The sequence below is a fragment of the Saccostrea echinata genome, unplaced genomic scaffold, assembly GCF_033153115.1.
Source record: "Saccostrea echinata isolate AGI-Se365-2 ecotype Australia unplaced genomic scaffold, CSIRO_AGI_Sech_v1 ptg000001l, whole genome shotgun sequence".
NCBI lineage: Eukaryota > Metazoa > Mollusca > Bivalvia > Ostreida > Ostreidae > Saccostrea > Saccostrea echinata.
In genome coordinates this window covers 50,711,777-50,739,067 of record NW_026889750.1, presented here as the reverse complement: position 1 = coordinate 50,739,067, position 27,291 = coordinate 50,711,777, and the positions used below count along the sequence as shown (strand labels likewise).

General features: G+C 34.6%; 1 protein-coding gene across 1 annotated transcript in view; it reads left to right on the top strand.

Moving 5' to 3' along the window:
- LOC133194027 (neuropeptide Y receptor type 2-like) overlaps positions 1 to 26,016 on the top strand; it is a 38,082-nt gene extending 12,066 nt beyond the window's left edge. The window contains exons 2-3 of the mRNA XM_061329951.1: positions 8,176 to 8,236; positions 23,867 to 26,016. Of these exons, the coding sequence (XP_061185935.1) occupies positions 23,901 to 25,109 (1,209 nt within the window). The 5' untranslated portion in view covers positions 8,176 to 8,236; positions 23,867 to 23,900 and the 3' untranslated portion in view covers positions 25,110 to 26,016. The remainder of the gene's footprint in view (positions 1 to 8,175; positions 8,237 to 23,866) is intronic.
- Positions 26,017 to 27,291: the final 1,275 nt, after the last annotated feature.

Below are 27,291 nucleotides of genomic sequence, written 5' to 3'. Positions count from 1 at the left end.
TAATCTGTTTTCTACGACTTTTTAAGACTTAATTTTCATCAGAAGTTCGTAAAACATTCATTATTTAGTTAGGGAGTGGAAAAATATTCTTAGATATAGCTTTAGGCTGACTATAGACTTCATTTGATGAATTACTTTGAAATCATTATTGTATACTAAAAGTCTTTTAAAAAAATGAAAAGCGCTCACCGAACATAATTGTGTGTATGATATAATTTCAGAGTTTTAATGTAATGTTTTCGCACAATAGTTCTTCCAAAACAAACGACCTCTCTATATATTATGGAGTCTAGGTGTGAATGGATTACTGGCTATAAAGCCTACGGATTTTCTAGACTTGATGCCATAAACCTTTTTGGGAGATCTGGAGGAATTGGTTGACGTGGCAGCGTTAGTTATAACAGTCGGGAAGAAAATCGATATTTCCATATAACACGTTACACGAGCAGAAAGAGCGTCATTGGTTGACACAAACAACACTCCTTTCACATCGGAGACGTTGATGAAGACGTTCTGTCAATCCAGAGAAAATGTTAATCCTTTCAACCAACTCTTATTGAAACTGTACCTAAAACCTTTCGCTTTACGAGACATTTAGCGGATTGCTAATTCCCACGTGAAATGCCCCGGCAAATATAAATCCAATTTTGTTTCCGTGTTGTGGAAAATTTTCATGGCAAAAGAATGTATTAAAGCTGAACTTCTTCCGTGATACTGCAAATGGAATCTCTATTTCGCTTAAGATTTTTCAACAAAAGACAGGCTTGTACTAGATTCTATTGTCTAGCAAATACTAAGTATTAAGTTTAAATTAATTATACAGTTGTAATGTATTATGTTTTTACAAGGAAGGAAAGAAACAATTTTGAAAACATATACACGTGTAAATATTATGTAAATAAATGATTTTACCGTTCGAATTGTTAGTTGATATTGGGTTCGCTGAATACGCCTATCTTGTTTAATTTACAACGGTTAATTCATTTTAGACACTTATAATAGTGATTTATTGTATGCATTTCTAAATATAAAGGATAGCATTTTACAATAGTACGCTATCTATATGGCAAAGATTGTAGAGAATAAGTGACCCACAGGGGTACGTTTTTCGTTATAAGAAACATAAGTTGATTGCGTCCCAAAGAATGTGATTTTCTTAAAAATAATTCTCGAGTGCTGATTCCGATTGAAAAGTACACAATTTTATGGAAAACAATTGAAAATAAGATTAATAATGCCAAGGCAAGCATTTCATAAACTCAATATCTGATTTGTGTGTGTGTGATTTTTGGGGTTTGTGTAATTTTGGTGTGTGTTTTAATTGCTTGTTTTTATTTCGATTTCTCGTTTTGGTTTTTGTTGTATTTAGAAATGGTCCTTATTAAGACCTGAGCACTTTGCCAGAATGGATTATAAGTCTTTTAGAAATATCTTAAAGAATAGTTTTCGAAGACCAGATCTTCCAAGAAACTGTTAAAATTTCCGTGGGCGTTAATTGTGCTCCTTTATTAGCCAACCTGTTTTTAATATTCCAACATGAGAAGAAAACACTTGCTGTGACCTTCAATTCAGATATATCGACGACGTTTCATGAATTAACAATAACTACTTCCATTCATATGTAATATAGGGCTCATTGCAGGTGTGACCGGTCAACAGGGGATGCTTACTTCTCCTAGCTATAGGCACCTGATCTCAACCTGGAATTTCCCTGGGCCTGTTCATAGATTTGTATTGTTTGTAGATTTCTGAGATCGATCACTGTTACCTTGTTCATTAAACATAAACGTAGTCAAGAAATATTTAACTTAGCAAACTAAATCCAAGATTCTGAAATGCACTTTGTAAATGTTACCCCACCCCGACCCCCAAAAAACTTTAAAGTATAATGATAGTTTTACGAAGAAATACGTTGTACGACTGATTCAGAATTAAGACCATTTTTCACAAAATGAAGACATTCCATACCATAACATTTAGAAAAAGAAAATATACCTTAAAATAGTGCCAACTTTTATTTTTGTGTACTTTAGAATAACATTAACCTGTACGATATATTGAAATGTAGAAACAAAGATTTTTTTGATCTGTTATGCACTGGTCACAATGAAAACGAGTGGGTAATCATACATCAAAGTTTTCCTGATAGACGCTACCACATACTGTTAATTATGATAAATAATGGTTCGAAACTCTTCCCTTGGGAATTGCATGACGCTTTTTTGAAAAAAAAAAAAAAGATTCATTTTCCATTGTTTTTCAGCTAACAGCGTCAAGATAAAATATTTTTGCCGGTTTGATATAATGTGGATATATTTGTTTTTCCTGAAGATAGAAAATGCTTAAATATTTTTATCTCGCTGTTGCTATTTGAAAATATATCTTCAGGTAAAAGTCGCTGTTCCATAAATATATCCACATTACTGCAGACCAGAGCAAATATCAGGAAAATCCTTTTTTTAGCGATAATTTTTGTTTTATGAAATGAGTTCCAGAGATGTTATTTTAAGGATAGATTGTTGTAACTGTCCGTCAATTTCATGTTTTACTGCTTAAGAAGACTTTAAAATGGAAATTTATCTCCGTCTGTTTCATTAAAGCAGCCGGGGTCTACAGTAACACACCCCTTAGTATCTGTTAATATTCAATTGCTTGTTTTAAAGAGCAAGTTTACTATAAACCGCTGCTATGTAAAAAATAGTAAAATAACCATAAGCTGTATATTTTCTAAAATTTGCTTGGGTGCACTGGGTGGTTTTAAGGACAGATTTTCATACGGTTATTGAGAGAGAAAAAAGCACAAGACTTTAGCTGTCCACATGTAAATGTTGTTAATATCACAAACATTTTAAGTTCTGGAACATAACCGTTATATATAGAGGTTGCTTCTTCTCTATCTCTCTCCCTCATGACGTAGTTTAGCTGTAAATTTTATATATCTTGCTTTCTTGATACAGACTCAACCTTAATTTCTGATGAACAGTTTCTATTCTGAATGGGATAGAAAAAAGTGGAGACAGTTTCTTTGACGTTTACACCCTCCAATTCACAATTTAAAAAAACTCCTCTATAATGATTTCATGCGTGCTTGATCTTTCCCTCTACACAGCCCCTACTGTTCTTGCTACTGTGATCTTAAGCAGAAGATTATTTCCTGTACATCGGAAAGGTTATAAAATAGGGAAAAAAACTTCTGTATATACACGATCATATCGTAATTGTTTGTCAGCAGAGTTCTGTAATAACGCCCGAGTATAATATGTTTAATGATGGAAACTCGGGGTTGAAAAAAATTAAAATTGTTCTGATAATGACAGAAGACTACTTATATTGTTGTAAAATGCGAATCCTCATAACCTACAACTGCAGACTTGTAAAAATTATCATCTAGATAACTGTTATTCTCTCTCTTTCTCTGTATATATATATATATATATATATATATATATATATATATATATATATATATATATATATATATATATGTCGACTGGAGGCTGTTAGATTGTAGCAAAATGCAATAAAAGGTTGTCAAAGTGGAGAAAATAAGAATTTTGAGAATAAGAAATATAAAGACTGCATTAACGACCTACATGTAGAACAAGAAGACATAGATCACATACACAGCATGAAGGTGTATGTGTGGTTCCTTTGTTGTTGCTTTGGTGCGGGGTGGAGGTGGGGGTTAGCTGCACACCAGAAATAAATAGGTTACACTGCACTAGTACAAAATATATAATGCCGTAACTCAGTAGTAAGAGCCCCATTCCTATCTACGCATGCGTATGTACATCTTTCAATTCGCCTAGTTTACAAGTCTATTTGATAGATTTCTAAAGTTCCCAAAAATACCTACTGGTAGAAAATAGTCTTCTGTCAGTAGAAATCTGACAGGAGGAGATTTTAATGTAAAAGAATGTCTTAAGGGAAAAATGAAAGCGTTATTGGACATAACTCGCACGCACAAATTAGCTCGGAATTCCATATGCTTGTCGGTTCATTGGTCGCCCGCTGACAGTAGTCAACACGAAGCAAGCAACTGTTAGTGATCTGCAACATCTAATACCCAACTCGTTAACGTGCAATAAAAATTATCCTCAACTCTCCAGGATACAGAAAATTTACTTTGCTAAGTGTGATTCTTGAGTGTTCAAGACATGTCGACTGGAGGCTGTTAGATTGTAGCAAAAACGGTACGCACTTGTTTATATTGTCGTCTGCATTGTTATTACCAGGACACAATACATACAGAATGATTAAATTGTAGCAAATTTGGCACGCTCATTGTTAATATTGTCGTCTACATCGTTATTACCAACCGTCAAGGAAGCTCAGTAGGTAGAGCGCTCGCTAGGTTGTGTGTTCGAATTACGGCCGCGACTGACCTAAGTCAATAAAAAATAGGTAGCAACTGTTCCTTCGCCAAGCGCTCGGCACTTTGAAATGAAAGTTGCGGGTCTTTCGGATGAGACCTTAAAAACCGAGCACGATAAAGAACCCTCACTGCTCAATGTCCCTGAGTGCCGAGTAAAGGTCTAAATTTGAAGTCCTTCATCGGTATATGGTGACGTCTCTATGTAAGTGAAAAATTCTCGAACGGGACATAAAACAACATACAATCCATCAATCGTTATTACCATGCGACAATACATACGGAACGACTAGATTGTAGCAAATTTGGTACGCACATTGTTTATATTGTCGTCTGCATCGTTATTACCAGGAGACAATACATACAGAACGACTAGACTGCAGCAAATTTGTTACATATATAAATTTCTGAAAAGCAAGTCTAAATCTAACTTTTATTGTCGTCTGCGTCGTTACCAGGCGACAATACATGCTGCAGGTTATCTGTTCGCGGTGACAATAAATACCTGGCATTTGCATCATCAATTGTTGTCAATCCATCCCAAATTCGACAATAACAAAAACTTCATAGGCTAGCGATGAAGCCTAGCAACTAGATCTATGGCACAAAGGGAAAAAAATAGCTGGCGGATCCAGAATTGTAGGATCTTGATTGGGAAATCGATATTCTATGTCTCGTGAGATGTTAAGAAGTCTGGTGCAAACATATTTCAAAGCAGAAATTAATATTATTGTGATCTCATATTGCCATACTGGATCAAAATCTTGACAAGTGATTGCTTTTTCGTGAAGTGGGATTTATCCCAGGTGTCAGTTTTCGTTCGCGAATGATCTTTTTAGGTACACATGTACATATACACGGTAGCTCAGTCGGCAAAGCGCTCGCTCCGTGATAGGAAGGTCGTGTGTTAGAATCACGGCCATGACTGACATAAGTTGATAAAATATAGGTAGCAACTGTTCCTTCGCCAAGCGCTCGGCACTTTGAAGTGAAAGTTGCGGGTCTTTCGGATGATACCTTAAAAACTGAGGCCCCGTGTCACGGTAGGCGTTGGCACGATAAAGAACCCTCACTGCTCAATGGCCCTGAGTGAAGAGTAAAGGTCTAAATTTGAATCTCTTCACCGGTATATGGTGACATCTCTAAATGAGTGAAAACGACGTTAAACCGCAGTCTTTCAATATAGTGGATTCAAAGCCTTGCAGAGAAAGGTACATTGCAGGGTTTGGTAAATGTTCAACCAAGTCCTTATCTTAACTCTTCACGTGCTGTGCTTCAACATATTCAAGAAGTGATGTAAGTGAAATGTGGATTCTCAAACTAAAATTTAAAAAAGAAATCGAAAGAACTTTAAGAAATTTTAAAATCAGAATTTTTTCCCGAAATCAGTAATGCAACCTTTCCTCATGATACATTAAAGATTTTTTGACATGATTGACAACTGCTTCTTCAATAAAAATGGAACTTGTGAATTGTCATACCTCTCAGTTGTGATTGGTTCATCTTAAAATTACTCAATGAAAATTACTGTGATTTCACACACTAGTATTCGGATTGACTGATCGATTATCTGTTTTTTACGCCGAGTCGAGAGTATCTCAGACAAACGTTGGCAATAAAAATAGATGTTCTGTGATGAGTTGTGAGGTTCTGGCTTCTCTGACGGCCCTTAGTGAGCTTACTCTTGTTCAAAAACCAAGTTAAGAAAGTTAGGAACTTACGTAAGGAAGGATCGATCTTTTTGTGCCAAATGAGTTGTAACCCTTGAAACGGGGCGCCATTTAACATCCCGTCTGACAGACTTTTAATTAGAAAAATATTTAAACAATGAAAATTTTAATGTCTAAATATGTATACAAAGAAACTACTTAAAATACATCTGGATCTTACTATAAAAATAAGTTTTGTGTAAAAATTGTAGAAGTACTTAGGTTTGAAAAAAGTTTTTTCATTGACTGAAAAAAATCTTAAAGTCTGAAACTAAAAAAGAATGCTGGAGTTCTTCGAGTACAAATGCTACTGTGTTCCTGAATTAACCGACCTGCTTTTTGTAATCTCAGAAACAGAATTCATTCACTACTATACGAAAAGAATACTCTTCCTGTAGCCTTCAATTCGACGTTTAGATACAGTATGTCGACGTCGATTTATAAATGAACAATTATAGCTTACTTTATTCATATGTCGACTCAATATATATGTATCCCAGTGAATTTGAAATCAAAGACATTAGAGTATACCACAATTTTCATATTTGCAGGTTTTACTGACTATAGACGTTAATGACCGGCCGACAGGGGATGCTTACTCCTCCTAGGCACTTGATCCCACCTTTGGAATTTCGGGGGTCCGCATTTTATGCCCTGTTCACAGATTTGTATTGTGTGTAGAGTATTTTAGATTGATCACTGTTCGTTGTCTTCACCTTTTTTCAGTATATTACAGACCGTGACGGTCTGGCGATTCCTAGTCGGCCGGCCATTAACGTCTATAGTCAGTAAAACCTGCAAATATGAAAATTGTGGTATCAGTAGCTCAGTCGGTAGAGCGCTCGTTCTGTGATTGGAAGGATGAGTGTTCGAATCACGACCGCGACTGAACTAAGTCGATAAAAAATAGGTAGCAACTGTTCCTTCGCCAAGCGCTCGGCACTTTGAAGTGAAAGTTACGGGTCTTTCGGATGAGACCTTGAAATCCGAGGCCCCGTGTCACGGTAGGCGTTGGCACGATAAAGAACCCTCTCTGATCAATAGCCCTGAGTGCCGAGTAAAGGCCTAAATTTGAAGCCCTTCACCGGTATATAGTGACGTCTCTATATGAGTGAAAAATTCTCGAACGGGACGTAAAACATCATTTAATCAATCAACCAGTATATTACAAACGGGATAACTCAAGCCCCCCCCCCCCCCCCCCAAAAATAAAATCGACTTTCTCTTTTTATGTAGTAATATTTTTGATCTAGCAATATTACACAATCAACGGCATATGGTGTTTACGTCTAAAAATATGACGAAGTGTAGTCGAGTTGGTGTAATATAGTGTATTAGAATGCCAATCGTCAGGATCAATCATCTCCATTGTCCCAGATCATGTACATTTCCCAAATAATCTGTTATTTCTTGATCAAAAAAAAAAAATTATAAAGAATTAGAAAAAAATATGGAAATTTTATGTCTTAAGTTTCAAAACAACAATACATACATTCTTCTGAAAAAAAATGTATCCAGCAGCAAGGAAAAGGTGCGACTTGTACAAGTATATGAATTTTATACCAAGGTACAAATTCACACTTACACATAAGCTAATTCATGCTATAAAAAGGCGTGAAAGCACATCTATCTCAACATATCATTGCAACTGGGAAAAAATTGCTCTCTTGTCGAGATAAAAACAAATAATAATCTACTGAAAAAATACACCTTGGCATCGGATTCATCAAATGTTATCATAAAGCATTCCACTGGCTACAAATCACAGCCGCCATTCCCGACCTCTTCAGATTTCTGCATTAAAATATTTTTTTGCTCAGGAAAAATGTGTGTTTCTCGGGAATCCAGGTGATGCTGCGATTCAGATCGATACTTAGCAAAGACTCTGCGACAGAAAAAAATTAATGTGCTGAAAAATGCTTATAATGAATACGCCTAAATTCTCCATGGTTGTGTGAGGAAGAAGAATGCGAGTTTTTACTGTAATGCCGGTAGAATTTCTCACAGGAGCATGTTTTGTTATTTCATTACGGATGTGAAATAATATGTACACATGGCACTAAATAATTTTTTCTTTTTTTTTTTCTTTTCCAGGGGAAAATGATATTCGGAATTTGGCACTTCGTGAAATATTTGACCTAGAAACTTATATAAGGTATGTATTTTCTTACCATATGGTTAACATAGTCAATATTCTATTACTATTCTCCTGACTGATTAACATTCATTCAACAATAATGAAATCGACAGCGGAAAAATACGGAAATCGATCTCGGAGCTAGTTCGCCGACTAATGCCGATTCTCGTTATATAGAAACGTATAATTACATGTAAATGCTAATCACGCGGGAACGGAGATCGGACTCCTGAAACCAGATTAAGATATTTGCATATTTTGGGACTTTTAACATGGTTACAAAAAAGATCGTTTTATTTGAACGAGGAGGGATTATATCTTGAAGAGGGACTTTGAAGTGAATTTTTTCCTAATGTCATTATTGTGTTTCACTTGAGTATCCGTGTAATTGTCGCCGCATTCGTAACATCTCTAGATTACTCCTCTCCCCTTATCAGAGTGAACTTGAAAATCATCCAGGTCGCCAAAAATTCAGTATGATATCGAAATAAATAAAAATACATTGGAAAAGAGACCAACAAAACCTAAAAAAAAAAATTATCGAGTATGCAAATTGTGGTATCGAATAAACATGGTTTTCAATAGAATACAATTGAAATGATGAATATTGTTTTACTCCCAATGCCGTGTCAGTTTTTTTTTAAAAAAGAATTTTTAAGCTATCTAAGTAACTTTTGCTATCTATGTTCTCAATGTATAAAAGATCGGAAAGAATTACTATGCAACTATAGTTTGTGTGTGTGTTGGGGGTGATGTGGGGGGTGTAACTGCGTACACGAGTGATTGTGATTTTCTGGAGCAATGCATAGAGTATTTAAAAGAAGTTAACATGCAGGAAAACATCCTGGCATTATTTTTCTTAAGGTATTCTACATGTATCACTTATATCAATCAACATTCTTCTATACTATACCTTGGGGCTTTTTCCTCTGTTCTTAGAAAACGTAAAGTATGATTAATTTCTTGACTGCTGAATACCTGTACCATTATTGTATTTGTATAATTTTTAAATAACCCATTGTCTTGGGAAATGGTACATGTATATTACATAATTCATCACCTTTTAGAAAATATATTCATTTTATAAAGAGTAGCCCGGCAAGACTATACATTTTAAAGGGGCCTGGACACAGATTTGAATTTATTTTCTCAAATTTTCTGTATAATGTCATGACTTATATGTTGCTATAGCATTTCACACGGAAATATAATAAAAGCGTGTTCAATAGCTTTTTTTTATCTGGTAATTATTGAAACTACGAATTTCGGGACACGTTTGATTGACACATCCTTTCACTCTCACAAGGTAAACTTTATCTTTAATATTTAAGAAAAGTAGAAATTTTGTTGTGTATTCATGAAAAATATTATAATTATAATTCAGAAAATTCAGAGTAGAAATGTGAGAAAGCAACTCACCAGTATTGTCAGTCCGTGCTGCAGAGTTTAACAAATTGAACACACCCGGTGAAATGTAAACATCAACAGATGTTTGGCGTGATGTAAAGAAGAATGTCGTTGTCATTGAATTCTAAGAATATTCATGTAAATTCAATTCATTTAACTCGGATTATTTTTTTAATAAGCGTAGAAATTAAAAATGTAAACAATGCAACTGTGTCCAGGCCCCTTTAAAATTAAATTTTAATCATCCTCAAGGAATTTCTCAAATTATTTTCGGGAAAGTGACATACAGCTTGGGGGGGGGGGGGATTCAGGACTGGGGGAAGAGAGCGACAAAAAGTATTTTTTAACCAAAGAAACGTTAAGGAAAGAAAATGTATATTCTCCATGTATTTTAGTTGTCGATTCTAAATGCAATTTAATATTTATTAATTATATTTATTAATTATTATTAATTATATTTATTAATCAACCAACACGTGTTATCCTTATTCAATATTTATGCCAATCTTTATTTATATAACGTCCCTATTGTAGTGTAGTTATTGTGAATTTATCAATTAGTAATCTAAACTTGTGTGGAAAAAAATGGTTCCAAAAATCCAATGGCATGTAAAACACATAGTCAGATTGTAAGGGGAAAACAGCTTTACGTTCATGCATATGTAAACGACAAAAATGATCGGAGATAAGAAGATTAATAATCTAACAATGTTGATTTTGAACAATAATAATTCTTTTTTAAATAGAACGCTATTATAAGATTTTAAATCACGCGATTCATTTCGTGATACATGTATATGCATATTCACTTGCTATCCGTTTGTCCATCAGAATGTGTCCTGTGGAAACCATCTTCTCGAAAACCCGCGTGCCAAATCTGACCAGACAATTATCAGTTTTATTTGTTGATTAAAGAATAAATAGCTATAGAGTCGTGTTCCTTTTAGACGGATAGGACTTAGGAAAGAGAAAATTCGAGCTAAATCGATTAAGAATCTACCCTAAACTACCGAGACAGAATTCAATAAACTTAAATGTATAGCTTCTATATAGAGCAGTAGGAATTCAATTAATTTCAAAACAAATGTAAATTAAGCTGATGACAGACTTACTTATGATTAATGTATCAAGTGTGATTGACTTACACATGAACACCAAGAAAAAGTATCAAAATCTAAAACATACAGGCTGCAAAATAAATTTTGAAAATAGGATTTAAGTTGTTTTATGGTGGGAATGAAATATTGGGGTTTAAAGGAAGGAATTTTAATCTTTTAGGGGGACCAAATGTAGTGTAGATTCATTTTTTAAAAAAGATAATGACCCTTTAGGATTGATCGAGGTTGGTCATATATGGAAATGTTACTTTAAAGTCCTTCATGACTAATGAATATCTAGCACGCAAACGGTATTTACAGCATTGTGTGATCAGTTAGTCCTCTACCGCAATTATAAAGTTCATTTCCCCTATGGTTCAGAGATCAGGCCCCAGGGTGAGTTAAATTATTGAAAAAGCATTATATAATTCTTTGAAAATATTCTTTACATTGGCGTACCGTAAACAGTATAAATGATGGCAATAAAATATGAGATTTCGTGCTTATATTGGTTCAAAGTTCAGGAAGGAGTCTAGATAAAATGTTTACAAAAAAGTCTTTTAGTCATAGCATCTTGCTGATCACCGAACTAGCATGAATTTGATAACATAGATAATGAAGTCCAGTGCCAAAATAGAAAAATCAACGTCTAAAAGGTATAATTCAATGTTTAAGAGGATTCAAATCCATGTCTAAGAGGTCCAAATCCCAATTTAATAGGTCCAAATCCATGTGTCTATGAGGTCCAAGTCCATGTCTAAGAAGTCCAAATCCATGTCAAAGATGCCCAATTTCATGACTGACCTTCAAGACCCACGTGTCTTTTGGTCATATAATATGTAGCTCAGGATTTTATTTTATTGATACATGACAGAAATGTAATTGTTGATATTTCAAGCACTTGTCCCATGTAGCAGTACCATTCTTGACGTTTTCAACCCATTTAATAACCTAATAGCAGATTCATCTGAAGCGGGGAATCATAGACGGTGTAACTAATGTCATTACTTACCATTTATCAGACAAAGAGATCAGAATTATGGGAAAGTTCTTTGAAAAATCGTTAAAAATAATCGTCTTAGTGAGCTCCAAAGACATAAAAAATATGATATTGAAGATTACATGCCGAATGCAAGTTTTTCCATAACAACAGATATTGAAAAATCCTTATTAAAAAGTTGGCACCAAGAGCGATAATTTCACAGCCATAAAGATTACCAAGCTTGCCGCAGTAATTATACGGCCACGAGCTTTTTTCGACATTATTCCTGTAATTAATTTTACATAAAGGCCACTTCGTTAAGAGGAAGTCATGCCGACATTTGTTGTCGTTCCTTTATAAAGTATATCTGATACAACTGCCTTTCTACAATCTATTGGATACTTAAAATCTCCAGTACTGCCAGGAGCAATTAATAAATAGTTTCACAAAAATTAAACTCTGACAGAAGCCGTCATAAAATGCCATACCGGGAATACAACCAATCGAAAACGCAGCACGATGAAGCCTCCGGCATCGTCCTGTGTGGTAGGTCTGAAGTCGTTATGATCTAGAAACTTTGATTTCAGATGTTCGCTGAAATAGATAAAAATTAACAAACGCATCATTATCCTCCAAAATACATAAAGGAATTTAAAAAAAAACTGTACAAATAGATATATTTATTTTCATTAATATATTCATATTTCATATTTAACAAAAGCAGATCGATAAACGGGAAAAGTATGAAATTTGAAGATAACGCTCAGTAATCCAGCTCAAAAGTCCATTAAAACAATACAAATTTGGAGCACATCAAAAACAATCCTATAAAAACATCAGCGGTGGGATCAGGTACCATGGAGGAGTAAGCATCCCCAGTTGACCGTCACACCCACCTTGTGCTTTTCGTCATGATCGGGCAAACGGGAAAATCCATAGAGAATTCAGTGAGGAAATAATAATATAACAATTTGAACGAAAAACGTCAGTCAATCAACATTTGATTAACGATAGATTGTATTTTCTAACAAGGTCATTGTATCGACCGTAGACTTTTCCAAATGTTGACTTTAAACGGGGCAGTTGATATATTTATATCATCAGCTTTTTTGTCAATAGCTTGCCTCGTTTTAGAAAAAATAAGGGAAGTTGACGATAGAAAAGTTGAAGTTATCACGTTTATCATAAGTTTTGTTGTTTGCCATTAATTTCTCTTGTAGTAAAATATCAAAATATATGAAACAGATATGTCATACTCTGTAGAGTCTTTTAATTTGAGTTCAAAGAGATAAATCGAATCAACGTAGGAATGAAAATAAATATATCTAAATGTAGAATTAAAGGCCACAGCAAAAGACTTCTTTTCATGTAATGCGAAATAACCATTAACAGGTATAAGTAAATATTCACCATTGCCACTGGTCATCGACTTCTGTTCCTTTAGAAATATGTGTACCTTATCAAGCCTGGGGACCGTTTCACTAACAGGTCGTAGCTCGTAAATGTAGACGTAAATGTGAACGTAGCACGTAAGTGCGTTTCACTAAGAGTTACGATTTGCAAGTTACGATTAAAGTTGATCGTAAGTCTACGAGTAGTCAGGGGCACTCTTAAGATACTTACGTGTAAGTAATTTCATGAAAAAAAAGCAACACAAAACAGAAATATAAGCAAGATTCCAAAAGATTGTCACTTTTACTTTCCTACTGTCTGCTTTCCTTGCAAGTAAATTGTGAAGACCGAGTCCGATATTAAAATACACGCTAAAACATACTTGCAATGAAAAAAAAAATGCGTTAAAAGTTTAATATTTCTTTTTTGAGCTTATCTATATACAATTTTTATTTCAAAATAATACTCGTGTATTCTATAATGAAACCCTGTGCACATTCAATCATAATGGCATCTTTATTTTTTCTTTATTTTATTAAAAAAAAAAAACGATGCACATAAATATGACAAATTATAAACATATGCAGAAAAATTCAGCTTAGTGCGCTCATTAATTTTCGATAAAAACGCTTTGTCTACGATTTGACAACCCTCGTATATACAAAAGACGCCGATGGCCGGTTTTTGGATGAGGGCCTGCTCTAGACTCAGTGTTGCGTCAATTTACAGATTTGAATTTTTAATTTTGTTCATAACTTGGAAATTGTGAAAATAATTTATTTTGCGTCAGGGTATATCATGTATTCCGAGTGCGAAGATTTGCACGGGATATTGAGCGATAGATAGTTTGATAACACCCTTACGTAGAGATTTGTGTATGAATATACAGTCCAAAGAATATAGTGAGTAAGGCAGTTGCTCTCTGAGAAGTGGTTGAAGCAGAAAAACTATCGAAATAATACATATTAATATAGGCAGGGATCTATATACTAAGTAATTCACGAAGTAATTCATTTTTAAAAAATACTTTGACAAACCTGCATATGGGGAGTATCAACAATATTTAAAAAAATAAATAAATAACAATATTACCGGGTATTTAAAAAATTCAATAATGAAAGTAGAATTAAATAAATAAACATACCGAGTTTAAAAATGATTAGTTTTTGAACAGAAACAGGAAACAAGGCAGAGGATCGTCTAAAGTTCTAAACATTTGGAAAACTTTGTTTTCAAATGTTTAGATATGCATGTACGAGTGTGTCATAAATTTGCAATTTTAGTTTGAAGTAAAATGGAACGTTATATACCATCGTGGACTATACTTGTTAATTATAAGACATAAAATGCAAGAATAAATTTAGATAATTGATATGTATAATTTGATCCCGGTGAAAAAGGAACTTTCATTTAATATATATTATAAATATAGATATATACTTTTTTTAGTAAACGATTTTCCTTTAATTAATGGCCATTTTATTTCTTTTTGAAGACTGAGAAAAATTCATGGTGATTTTTTTTTACTTAGTTATGATCTTTTCCTTTCTTTCGTTCTTTTTCTTTCTTTCTTTCTCTTCAACAAATACACCTCCTCAGTCAGAATAGTTTCAATAAGTTGGTCGTAACTCGCTTATCGTAAGTGCTACGACATGTTTTGTGAAACGCTCGTATGCGTTCACGTAAAATAATCGTAAACGTAATCGTACGTTTACGATCTACGATTTGTTAGTGAAACGGTCGCCAGATCTCAATATATATATATATATATTTAATTTCATATGTTGTTGTTTAACGTCCCTCTCGAGAATTTTTCACTCGTATGGATGTATTATTAAAAAAAATGGAAATTATTCCGGAAAATTCTGAGTTTTGCAGAGACAGAAAGTTGCATATAAACATTTTGTAAGATTAGTTCGACTATTTTCCTTGTCCTGGAAGACCTAGAAGCGTGAATAAGAAAACGAAGCAGTATATTTTCTTAACAGGATGTTACATCACAGGGAACCCTACACGGATTATGTTTATATCACTCTTTTACATTTATAATCTGACCACTGCTAGAATAAATGGCAACTATGTGTTGTCTATTGCTGCAACTGTCTCGTTTATCCTGGTTTATGGATGCACACTACAGATCAGCGCCATTGTTATGAATAATTTTACTGGAATTACTTGTGTATGGTTTCGAAGGATGGACGCATTAATGAAATATAAAATATGCTTAATAAAATCAAGATCGAATGTCATAATAACTAAAATACTTGAAGAAAACATCATTTTTGGCTATACATTAATCAATCACGCTTCATCCATATTTTTGTCTTGGATAGTCAGTATTAGAAAAATGTTTGTACTTCTTTCGGGCTAGTAATCACTATGCAGTGCCGGTACCCTCTGCTTAACTAGCATCAGACGACTTGGTTTTGTCATCTTGACCCAGCAAGAGTTATATAAGTATCTCTAACCTTTGACCTCCCGATACAACCCGGACTTTCTATATAAAAAACCTGCTATAATGAATAAATCAGTATGCTCCTCATTTTTATGAGGAATATTGTATGCACAAAACTGAGAGTAATGGGGCAGATAATGAATTTATAGACGTTTCTTTCTTATTTGATGGAACACGGATAAGAGAAAAACTTCATTAATTACCCGGTCGTCTGCGTTATTTCAATTTCTGCAAACGTGTGAGGAACGTGCAAACAGTTGTTATTTGGAAGGTGTGAGTTGTTTTTTTTATTTACTTTTTTAAGAAAAATAATTGTATCTGCTGAAAATTGTTTTCTATATAAATCTATACTTTAAAAAGATTTCCAATGTTTTTACTGAGGGTCAGTGAGATGTTGGATCATTACGACATTTTTTACGTCACTCTTAATTTGACTTTGTTATTCCTCAGCTTAGGCGGGACAGGCATAAAAAAACATAATTACTTGTCTGGGTTCTCGGAAAGAATGCGTTTTGTCGAATTCTCTGAGTAAACTGTTGCCTCCGCCTTAGCGCATACAGGGGTCGCCTGTGTGACGCAAGAAGTTGATCTTTATCAATAGGACTGGAGACCGGTCCATCAGATGAGATCGACTGAAGTCCTGTCTTGAAGTAAATGTTGGAACGAAAAAGATCCCCTATCTTAGCTGCAAGTGCTATGTATAGGTCTAATTGCAGCTTTTTACCGGCAATTGGTCGGTGATACAAACTCTCGGGATCAACGTACAGTAAAAAAAAAAAAAAAAAAAAAAAAACCAACATCTTAGTTCTCGATTTCGACAAAACGCATGTTGCCTTTGAACCCAGTCAATAAATATAGAGAGGCGTATTTTTGTCTTATAAAATATTAGCTTAGGCCTTATTTGTTATTTTTGTTTTGTAATAAAAAGCGAATTTTAGAGTACGGAAGGTGCAAACTAAATTTTCAGTATCCTTGGTAGTTAATTCAATATTTGAGTAAATACTACTTAGTACGTCAACCAGACGATTAATTATTTTTCAATAAATTGGATGGCACCTAATCCCACCATTGTCTTCAGAGGGCCTTGATGGCTCTGCTCATAATTTATATTGTTGAAATGAACTTTTGGGTATGTTCACTCTTCATTATCTTTACATTTCATGTCAATTTATCACCAATAAATTTAAATTCTAAATTTGATTACAAATAAATGAAAAAAAAGAATAATAATTTACGTTTTTAAACGTTTTCCACAGAAAAAGGAATTCTTTGCCCGTCTGGGATTCCATATAATTGCTCGTGTTTTACATGAGTAGAAGCGCTGCCCCACGATAACCTAAAAAGGGCGAACAACAGTTATCGCTTAGATAAAAATTATTTTTAAGAACAAGTCGCTTACGCGCCTGATCTCTTTTATGTAGAGGAACAGATGGCCAACAAAAGCTGCACTCAATCAAACTTGCTCTGTAATTGAATGTTAAAAAAGAGAAGACTGCATTTATTAGTGAAACACTTTGTAAGAAAAAGCGAAATTGTGCGGATAATGAGGTTTCAGTTCTAGTACTGACACGCGTGCCGAGGATTCTCTTACAGATTGCATCAACGTTTAATCTTTTATCATTGGTGTGCATTAACAATAATGAGAAACTGGTAAATAGTTTCGAACACCTCTCTCTCAAAGAAAGAGAAAACAAATCACAATACTGGGAAGATATACGGCATTCTGTTGAAAGTCAGACCAATGATAAACACTCGAGTCGTCATAACAGAGGTTATAAATCAACTGGAATAACTTGAGTTGTAAAAAATGAGATTTTACTCTAACTGAAAGATTAAACAAATCTAGGAAAGAATGTTAATATTTCAATTTGTAGGCATACAAAGCAAATTTCATTGTTGTTTTTTTTTAGCAAATTATCCCCCCTTCTCTATATATTTTAAATGCTTATGTATTTGGTATGTATGTAAATGAAAACAATATGGTTGTTACTTGTAAAACAAAAGGCGATGTTTTTCATTTAATTGACCTTAAAACGTACTTCACGTATGAATAACTATACTGTCAAGGATCCCTCAATTCTTTATTATTTTTTTTCCCAGAATTTCTGCGGACTAAAACATTCCATGGGTTATTTGTACAAAGTAGATGTTCTCAATCAGTGCAAAAAGAATAGTACTTTTATGTCTTACATCCATAAAGTCTCCTTATCATGAAGTTAGTTTGTTTTAAAATCTATCACAGTTGAAGTAAATAGAGCATAATAAAAGTATATGAATTTGCAATGTTTTCTGGTTTTAACACTGGTTTTAACTCGTTGTCATTGCTAAACATCGAGGTATTAGGTATGTATAGTGAAATGACCACTTCACTTTTCTCCGCCAGTTCCAATAATCTTAAATGTAAGAGATTTTGTTTTGTTCTTCAGTTCCTAGGTTCAGAAATTAACGACGGCTTAGTTCTATACTTTTACATTGATTTACCTAGCAACAATCACGAAATATATTTTTTTTTCTTCAATGAAAGCATAAAACTGCATATCAGTATTTGTTTAATGAATATCACTGTTAATTAACTTAAATAAAAACCTGAATTGAAGTTCCCTTTTTGGTTTATGTCCCAGTGTGTACCAGTAGCCTCGTCCTGTTTGAGAAATTCTTATTCTAAAAGAAAATAAAATGACTATAAGATAATACAAAGCACTAATAGAAAAAAAATCTGGATCCGGGAAACTATCGGACATTAATAATAAGTTTTTGTTAATCGCTTTTACAGATATTGTGTTTCTTCTTTTAAGCAATTTCAAGTAATAATCACATATGTCTACCACTGGATTTAAGAAACGCGAAATATATATATTAAGTATTTGGCATCTGTAGAAACAGAAGTGGCATGTACTGCTTTGCGAGTTTTAATTAATAAACCTTGTCTGTTGTCAAAGCGAAACTGAGCCTTTCTAAACAATACGGAAAAATGTTTGAGAAAAGATAATGTAGAATGGCAAATCCTCCAAGTAAACACTCGGCAGAAGTAGTTAAGTGTGTTGTTCGGTAATTGTGGTAATGCTCCAAAATTGTTGGAATATCTACCTGAAGGATATGTTTATTAAAATAGTTTGAATAATAATCTAGGCACAAGGCAAATGTTTCTCGACTCCTTTGGTAGAGCTTTCCATTAGAACTTCAACTCTGGTGATTTCCACGTGTTCACAATGGGATGCCATTATACTAATACGCATAAAACAGAACTAAATGGGGTTTTTTTCTCATTAACAAAGTTATTCCAAGAAAAAAAAAAATAGATGCAGCACATGCCAGTCGACAATTTTATTTGCAGTGTGTTAGAAATGGAATCAATAGTAGGTCACTTTATCAATCCGAATGGATATAATTACAGGTATCACTTAAACCCCTCTCTAGAATGGCAGGATTCTTCCTCGTAGAGCAGTAGAACTGTGACAGACTAATCAATTGTTTGGTGATTTAAAACACTGCTTGATTACCACTGAACACACGATGGTTCAGAAACATTTCTGTTAATGATTATTGATAGGGAACGTCCAGTATCAATAATTGGTCGTACTTAAACAATTACTCGCCAATCAATTTGTTTGTACCAAAACTCCCACACAATATTGATCAGTTAACCATATGGACTGGGACATTTTCCCAAGAACGGACGTTTTTACAAGATGCTTTATTTGACAATATGTTCTGTTTTAAGGAAATAATGATTGGATGTAGCAGACAGGTAAGACATTACCTTTGTTCCTTTGTCAAGCATTACGGAAAAAATTGAGGACTTCTAGTGCCTACCCGTTTTATTGCTTTGCATTGAGAAGTCATCAGATGTATAAGGAAGTTTTAAAACAAGACACCTTTCCGTTATTAGCAGACATATTTTTGCATTCATATAAAGCAAAATTTATTAACAAAGACTTAAACATGATGAGAAGAAGAAGAAGAAGACACTTGCAATTGCTGTGGTGTCTTCAACTCGACATTTATACATGTATATATTGACGACGTATTATCATTTAATAATAGTTACTTCAATTTATCGGTCGACTGGATATATCTCAGAGAACTAGAAAAAAAGGTACCACGGAGTCCCACACATCAGTTTTATACTTGGATATTTTACTAGGAAAAAAAATCGTTAATGGTAACCTAACAACAAACCTTTATGATAAACGTGATGACTTCAACTTTTCTATCGTCAACTTCCCTTACTTGTATGTAGCAATATGCCCTTGTCACCTGCATATGGGGTTTATCTCCCAGTTGATTTGATACACAAGAACATGCTCCAAGTAAGAACATTTTTTAAACGAGGCAAGCTGTTGACAAACAAGTTGATGAAACAAGGATATAAACAATCTCTCGAAAGTCATCATTTTGCAAGTTCTATGGTCAATACAATGACCTTGTCAGCAAATACCATCTATTATTAAGTCATATGTTGACTGACGTTTTACATACTCATAATTAGACCATTATTTACACCTGAATTGTGGACAGATTTTCCCATTATTTCCCGATCATGACAAGGAGCACAAGGCGGGTGTGACCGGTCCCACCTCTGATATTTTGGAGGCCCGTGTTTGCTCTTCTCCCGATTTCTTTTGTTTCAATGGACTTTTGAGTTTGGATTAATATTCGTTATCTCCATATTTCACCTCTATTAACTGATAGATTGTGGTTGTTTGGGTAAACTATTGGGTTGTGAAACTTACTTATCAGGGAAAACTTAATGTGTTAACATCAGATTTGCAGGAACACCACATCTTTATTATATTAAATAATGCTTTAATGCAGGGTTGTCCCTAAAACTAGAGGGTTGGGGAATTAACCCCCCCCCCCGCCTATAATGACGTTATCCCCTGGTTATTCTGTTATTCCCCCTCAACCCCTGTTAGGGGAGGAAATCAAGACCCTCCTCTATTTTTTTTATGTCCCCTGCTATTTCAGTTCTTAGGGACAACCCTGTTTGATGCCTTATGAGCAAATATCTAATAATTTCACTACCTGTGTCATATCAAGATAGAAGTCTATGGTAGCCTTTTAGCTTTCACTCCTGATTTTATCATGTCTGAAATGGATTTTTTTAGGCAAAGGTTAAAGAAAGTCCCTTCCCCCGTTTTCTTTTATCTGCCTTAAGTAATTCAGAATAAAACATTAATATTGTAAGTGAAGGTAAATTTCATTTTAATATTACTTAATCTGTTAACACACACACACACACACACACTCTCTCTCTCAGATTATCAACATATTTGTAGTACATAAAATAATATTCAGATATTACGAAGAAATTGAAATTGTATCCTAATAATAATTTTATGTACATGTAACGTGTTTGTTAAAGATTTCCAGACCATCATTATTCCACAGCATACAAACCTCTTTGATGTTTATATTTTTTTTTACTCAATTTTCTGTATAAAAATACCTCTTGCTTTCTATTGATTTAAATAATACTTAAATAGAGGGCGTTATTATGAAGCTGTTCATTTTGTTATTTGGATCTATCAAGGTCCATTTAAAGTTCATTCTCCGTAACAGAGGAATAATTGTCTTCAGGCATTAATGGTACAGAATACTTGTATTTCAACGAATATTGTGTATCGGAAATTTGAAATGAAGATAAAATTTATCAATTTGTCACTGAGCCTGAACGGAAATGAGTTCTACATGTCTAGGCCCGAAAATGAGCAGGAATAGGGAAATAAACGCTCTTTTCCACACATTTTGTAGGTATCACATCAATTACTTCCCACAAGTAACGTGCAATTTGAGAGCGCTTTTTTGTAAAAGACTGTCTCCCTAAATCAAATAAATTGTTTGGAGTTGAAGTTTCGACTCTAACCTCGTGCTATGGTTTGATTAGTGCTGTTTCACACGAAGACCCAAGAGTCTTATAATGGAGAATTTCAAGGAACAGTATCTGTTATTCATTAACTTTCGTCCGAGAGGTTGATTGTCCGTGCTGCCGGGAGACAGCATAGCGAAAAGAAAACGGTGAAATAAAACCCGAGGGTTTCTCTCGTAAACACAGTCTCAAAAACAGGCAACAATTTATCAGACTATGTTTAAAACAAATTAATTTTGAAACATGGAAAACAAGAATAACAAGAGATTCTTGGGCAGCAACGCTTACACCAGAACTTTGGCCCTGCTGTTGTGCATCAGCACATTGTACACTACCAGATTGATATCCCCAGGTACATGATTTGAACAATTTACAATCTGCACTACCTCAGGAAGCTTTCAGATAAGTTTAAGATTTTCTGGCCCAGTGGTTCTTGATCCCTATTGTGGTCCCATCATATCTCCGGGGGCCGTGAGAAGAATGACCACATCCTATTTTTTGCTTTTTAGCAAACCTGAGCTGAAAGCTCAAGTGAGCTTTTCTGATCACCCGTTGTCCGTCCGTCTGTAAACTTTTCACATTTTCAACTTCTCAAGAACCACTGGGACAACTTTAACCAAACTTGTTACAAATCATCCTTGGATAAAGGGGAGTTCAAATTGTTAAAATAAAGGGCCAAGCCCCCTTCCAAGGGGAGATAATCAAGAAAAGACAAAAATATGGTGAGATAATTAAAAAAATCTTTTCCTCAAGAACCACTGGGCCAGAGAAGCTGAAACTTATGTGGAAGAATTCTGGGGTAGTGTAAATTTTAAATTGTTCAAATCATGGCCCCCGTAGGTAGGACGGGGCCACAATAGGGAATCCAAGTTTAACATTGAAATATGTAGAAAAAAATCTTTAAAAATCTTCTTAAGAACCACTGGGCCAGAAAAGCGAAACTTATGTGGAATTATCCTGGGGTAGAGTAGATTCTAAATTGTTGAAATCATGACCCCCAGGGGTAGGGCGGGGCCACAATAGGGAATCCAAGTTTAACATTGAAATATGTAGAAAAAATCTTTAAAAATCTTCTTCTCAAGAACCACTGGACTAGAAAAGATGAAACTCATGTGGAAGCATCCTGGGGAATTGTAGATTCTGAATTGTTCAAATCATGACCCCCAGGGATAGGGCGGGGCCACAATAGGGAATCAAAGTTTTACATTGAAATATGTAGAAAAAAATCTTTAAAAATCTTTTTCTAAAGAACCACTGGGCCAGAAAGACTGAAATTTATGTGGAAGCATCCTGGGGTAGTGTAGATTCTTAATTATTCAATTCATGACCCCCAGGGGTAGGGCGGGGCCACAATAAGGAACCCAAGTTTTACATTGAAATATGAAGTAAAAATCTTTAAAAATCTTCTTCTCTAGAACCGCTGGGCCACAAAAGCTGAAACTTATGTGGAAGAATTCTGGGGTAGTGTAAATTTTAAATTCTTGAAATCATGACCCCCGGGGTAGGGCGGGGCCACAATTGGGAATCCAAGTTTTGCATTGAAATATGTAGGAAAAAATCTTTAAAGATCTCCTTCTCAAGAACCACTGGGCCAGAAAAGCTGAAACTTTAGTGGAAGCATCCTGGGATAGTGTAGATTCTTATTGTTCACATGACCCCTGGGGGTAGGGCGGGGCCACAATAAGTACTAGTGGGAAATCAGGTGAAAAACAGCAAGGCCGAAGTTACTCAGGTGTTCGTTGTGGCCCATGGGCCTCTTGTTCTTGATTACATGTATCTTCCCTTGGAAGGAGTTTGGCCTTTCATTTTCACTATTCAGAATTCCCTTTACCCAGGTATGCTTTGTACCAACTTAAGTTAAAACTGGCCCAGTGGTTTTTGAGAAAAAGTTAAGATGGGAAACTTTTATAGACGAGCGGACAACGTTAAACAGAAAAGCTCACTTGAGCCTTCAGCTCAGGTGAGCTAAAAAATGAGGCAAGGCCTCCTCAAAGTACGCTAGTCCTTATTGGGGGGTGGGGGGTGTTCCTGTTTTGATGGAAATTTGAGAGTGAATATTCATATTCTAACTCAATCAAAAATACTGAAGTGTTGTGTAATTTAAATGAAAAATAAGTTGTTTTTTTTTAAATTAAATAATAGACATGTCATAATTTATATCATATCATAATAATGTTATCCTTTACATATATAAGAAGCTGATCATGATTCAAAATTAGTCGAGGAAACTTTTCCAAGCTAAATAGAAAATTACAAAGTGCATTGTAAATAAAGAGTTCTTAAGCCTGACAAACAAAACAAAACATGATAAAGAAACATAAAGTGTGGTAGCATTCCGCGCGTGTCTGATCTCTGAATGGCAAAACTACGTTTAAGCAAAAATATCAGACGACTATTTACATTTTTTAAAAGTTTACCATTGAATAAATATCGTTTACTATTTCAGGTTTGTATGGTTAATTTATTCGACCGTAGCCAAAATGAACCAGAGCACCATTATGTATAACGTCACTGGTAACGTCACTGAGATGACGACAGCGGGGATCATGATCGAGCCGGATCAAGTCATGCAGAAATCAGAACTAGCTGTCCTCTTTATTGGCCTTTACGTCATCATTTTCGTCCTTGGTCTCAGTGGCAACACTCTTGTTGTGTATGTAGTAGTCCGGAACAAAACCATGCAGACAATCACCAACATATTTATCACCAATCTCGCCGTTTCCGATATTCTTATATGTCTGTTATCAATTCCTTTTACACCACTGGGATATTTTCTGAATTCTTGGATGTTTGGAGAGGCTTTGTGTCACATAGTTCCTATGTCCCAAGCAATAAGTGTCTATGTGTCCACACTAACCTCAACAGCCATTGCTGTGGATCGTTACTTTGTTATTGTGTATCCATTTAAACCCCGGATGAAGGTATTCGTTTGTTTGATCGTAATAGTGGCCATTTGGATCATTTCTATTTCCATATCACTTCCACTGGGTATATATATGGAATTATCTCAGAATGACAATAACGGAGACTGGAGGTGCAACGAGAACTGGCCACGTGACCAAGCTGGTCAGTTTTTCACCGTCACAAGCCTAGTTCTACAGTACGTTGTGCCTTGTAGCATTATAACATACTGCTATCTTAAGGTCTCATTGGCGCTCAAAAAACGCTCCAGGACTAAAATTGGAAGTGGTTCAAAATGTCGCGAAAGAGATGAACTAGAAATAAGACGCAAACGTCGAACGAATAGAATGCTTATCGCCATGGTAACCATATTTGTGCTTTGTTGGCTAATGCTCAATATTGTCAATGTGACAGTTGCCTACAAAAAGAGTTATCAATACTGTTATTATTTTACTCTTATATTTTTTATTGCGCACGTCATAGCTGTGAGTTCTACAATTTATAACCCTTTTCTCTATGCGTGGATGAATGATAACTTTAGAAAGGAATTCAAACAAGTGTTGCCTTGTCTATTCCGAGGAGATCGGGAACGTTACGTGAACGGAAGTACCACAAACACTCAGTACACCAACGTAGACAATCAGCCGTCTGTGCTGATCAACCGATCACCCCAAAGAGAGTCCGATGAAATGAACAACATGAAAAAACCAAAGGTGTTCTATGACACCGAATCGGAGAGAGTCCACCTCAATCAGCTCAACGCAGACACAACAGATGATTCCGTGTGAGCCAAAACTCATCTTAGGTACGAGTTATTTAGACACCATCATTGTGAGATAAAACTTATCGTTGATTCACTATGCGTTTACGAGGCGCAAAAACACAACTAAACAGAGATCTACAATAGCCCAAGCCATCTGGTAGTGCCTGTTAAAACGCTGAACAAAGGGATTGCTTTAGGAAGTGGACTGATAATCGGTATGTCGACGTCACATTTGCGAGCCACACCCCCCAAAATATCAGCAGTTTGCAAAGATTTACTTAACCATGAGACATTGCCAAATAAGAAAATGAACTGGATCTCAAGGCATGATGTTAAGTTTAAGTATTTTTATAACGCTGCATAAACCAAACAGCCACGTGGAAATAGGACTCAAATTACCCTAGATAAAGAAAGAACAGAGTAAAAACACAAGTTGATCAGCGGCAATTTTAAGTTGTACCATCACGTATTTACGATTTATTTACATCTTTTTGTTACTTATGCTGTGTCTACGTTGCTGAAGCATTGTAGGTCCCATTGCTTCACTCCGTAGAACATTAAAATAGAAAATGGTCTTCTGCATACTGTATTACGGGATGTTTGTAGCTCAATTTCTTTATAATTTCAATAGCTTAAATTAGGCCTTCTAAACGACAAAACGAAAAACGTGAAGGTTTAAAAAAACTAATCTAATTCAGAAATTGATTCGATTTTTTTTAAAAAGGAATTAACCAAGGCTACATGCACATCCCTTTACAGTATGGTGGATGATAAAACTGAATTCTGTTTGATAGTTAGGATAAACTTCTTTTACAATGTAAAAATGAAATAATTCAGAAATGAATGAATACACATTCTTAACAGAACCATGTATATTTTTATTGTGACATTGATGTTGTTTATTTGAAATAAATTACTTCATATTAATGTTATTTCTATAGCAGGGTAAATTTTGTTCACATTGTAATGGATAACATGATGAGGGAAAAATGAAAACAATTTGTATCAGGATGGCGATTGGAATTTACGAGATCTGTTTGGAGAGAATTAATTTTATAATAAGGAAAACTGGTGGAAGAAGATGAAAGCAGAACACTAATCACTTGTTGCTGTTCATTTTACATTTTATAGGTTTTATCATATAGCAAATTGATACAGCTATTGAAGGATAAGGGTTTGAAAGTCAGGTTATCAGGTAACGTGTATGCGACTCTATCCAAGCCATACATGTAAAAGAATTCCCTTAAAATAATCTTGCAAGAAGGCAATAACAAGCTTTCTGCTTGAAACTATATCGATATTAGGGCTGTGTATTGAGCAAAAAATTTCGATACGATACGATACTTTATAAAGCGATATGCGATATATTGGATTCATTAAAGAGACACCGTGATGGAAAACGAGGAAAATTGTCAAAAGTAGAATTTCTGCATGACACATGCAAATTTATTCAATTCTGGAAGATACTAGGTTTCAGAAAATTACATTTTTCAGAACCTAAAAAATCTACATTTATGGGGAAAAATAAAAGTAAAAATAATTTTTGTTTGCCCCAACACAAAAATATTGCTCCACTTTTTCCTCTTGCACACATGCGCAGAAAAGTTTAAGAATTTACCATGGTGTCAATTCCATAGATATACATGTCAGGTGACCAAGGATTTTGATAAATCTTCAATAAAGATGATCAGAAATTTTTCCTCACTTTTCTTGCTCCAATTCAAAGTTGTTTACAAGTTTCATTGCTAAGAATAAACGTCGTGTGACCTTGACATTGTTGACATTGACGATAACAACTTAGCGATAGATACAACCTTTGCTTTTCCGGCACTTACATTTTGCAGTTCTTTTCTTGCTTTACAGTGCAGTTGAGTAGTCAAAACTTCGCTTTATTCATATTTCACATAAATCTCATGTTTTATGATACAATTATCTTGAAAGAAAGACATCATTTTGACTCATTATGTAACTTTAACAAGTCTATTAAAAAGTCTTAAGTCGTTTAATGCATAAATTTTATCCTTTTGTCTCGCTGTAATTACAAAATACACTTCAAATTCAAACTTTTAATGACTGTTTAACCAGCATGTTAAAATATAGTTGTATACGTATTGTGTAATGATTATTTAAGATGTGCTATCTCCATAATGTTTGTATCGTTATTGATCAGTTTTAGTTCAGTTAACAGTCAATCTTTGGTGATTGAA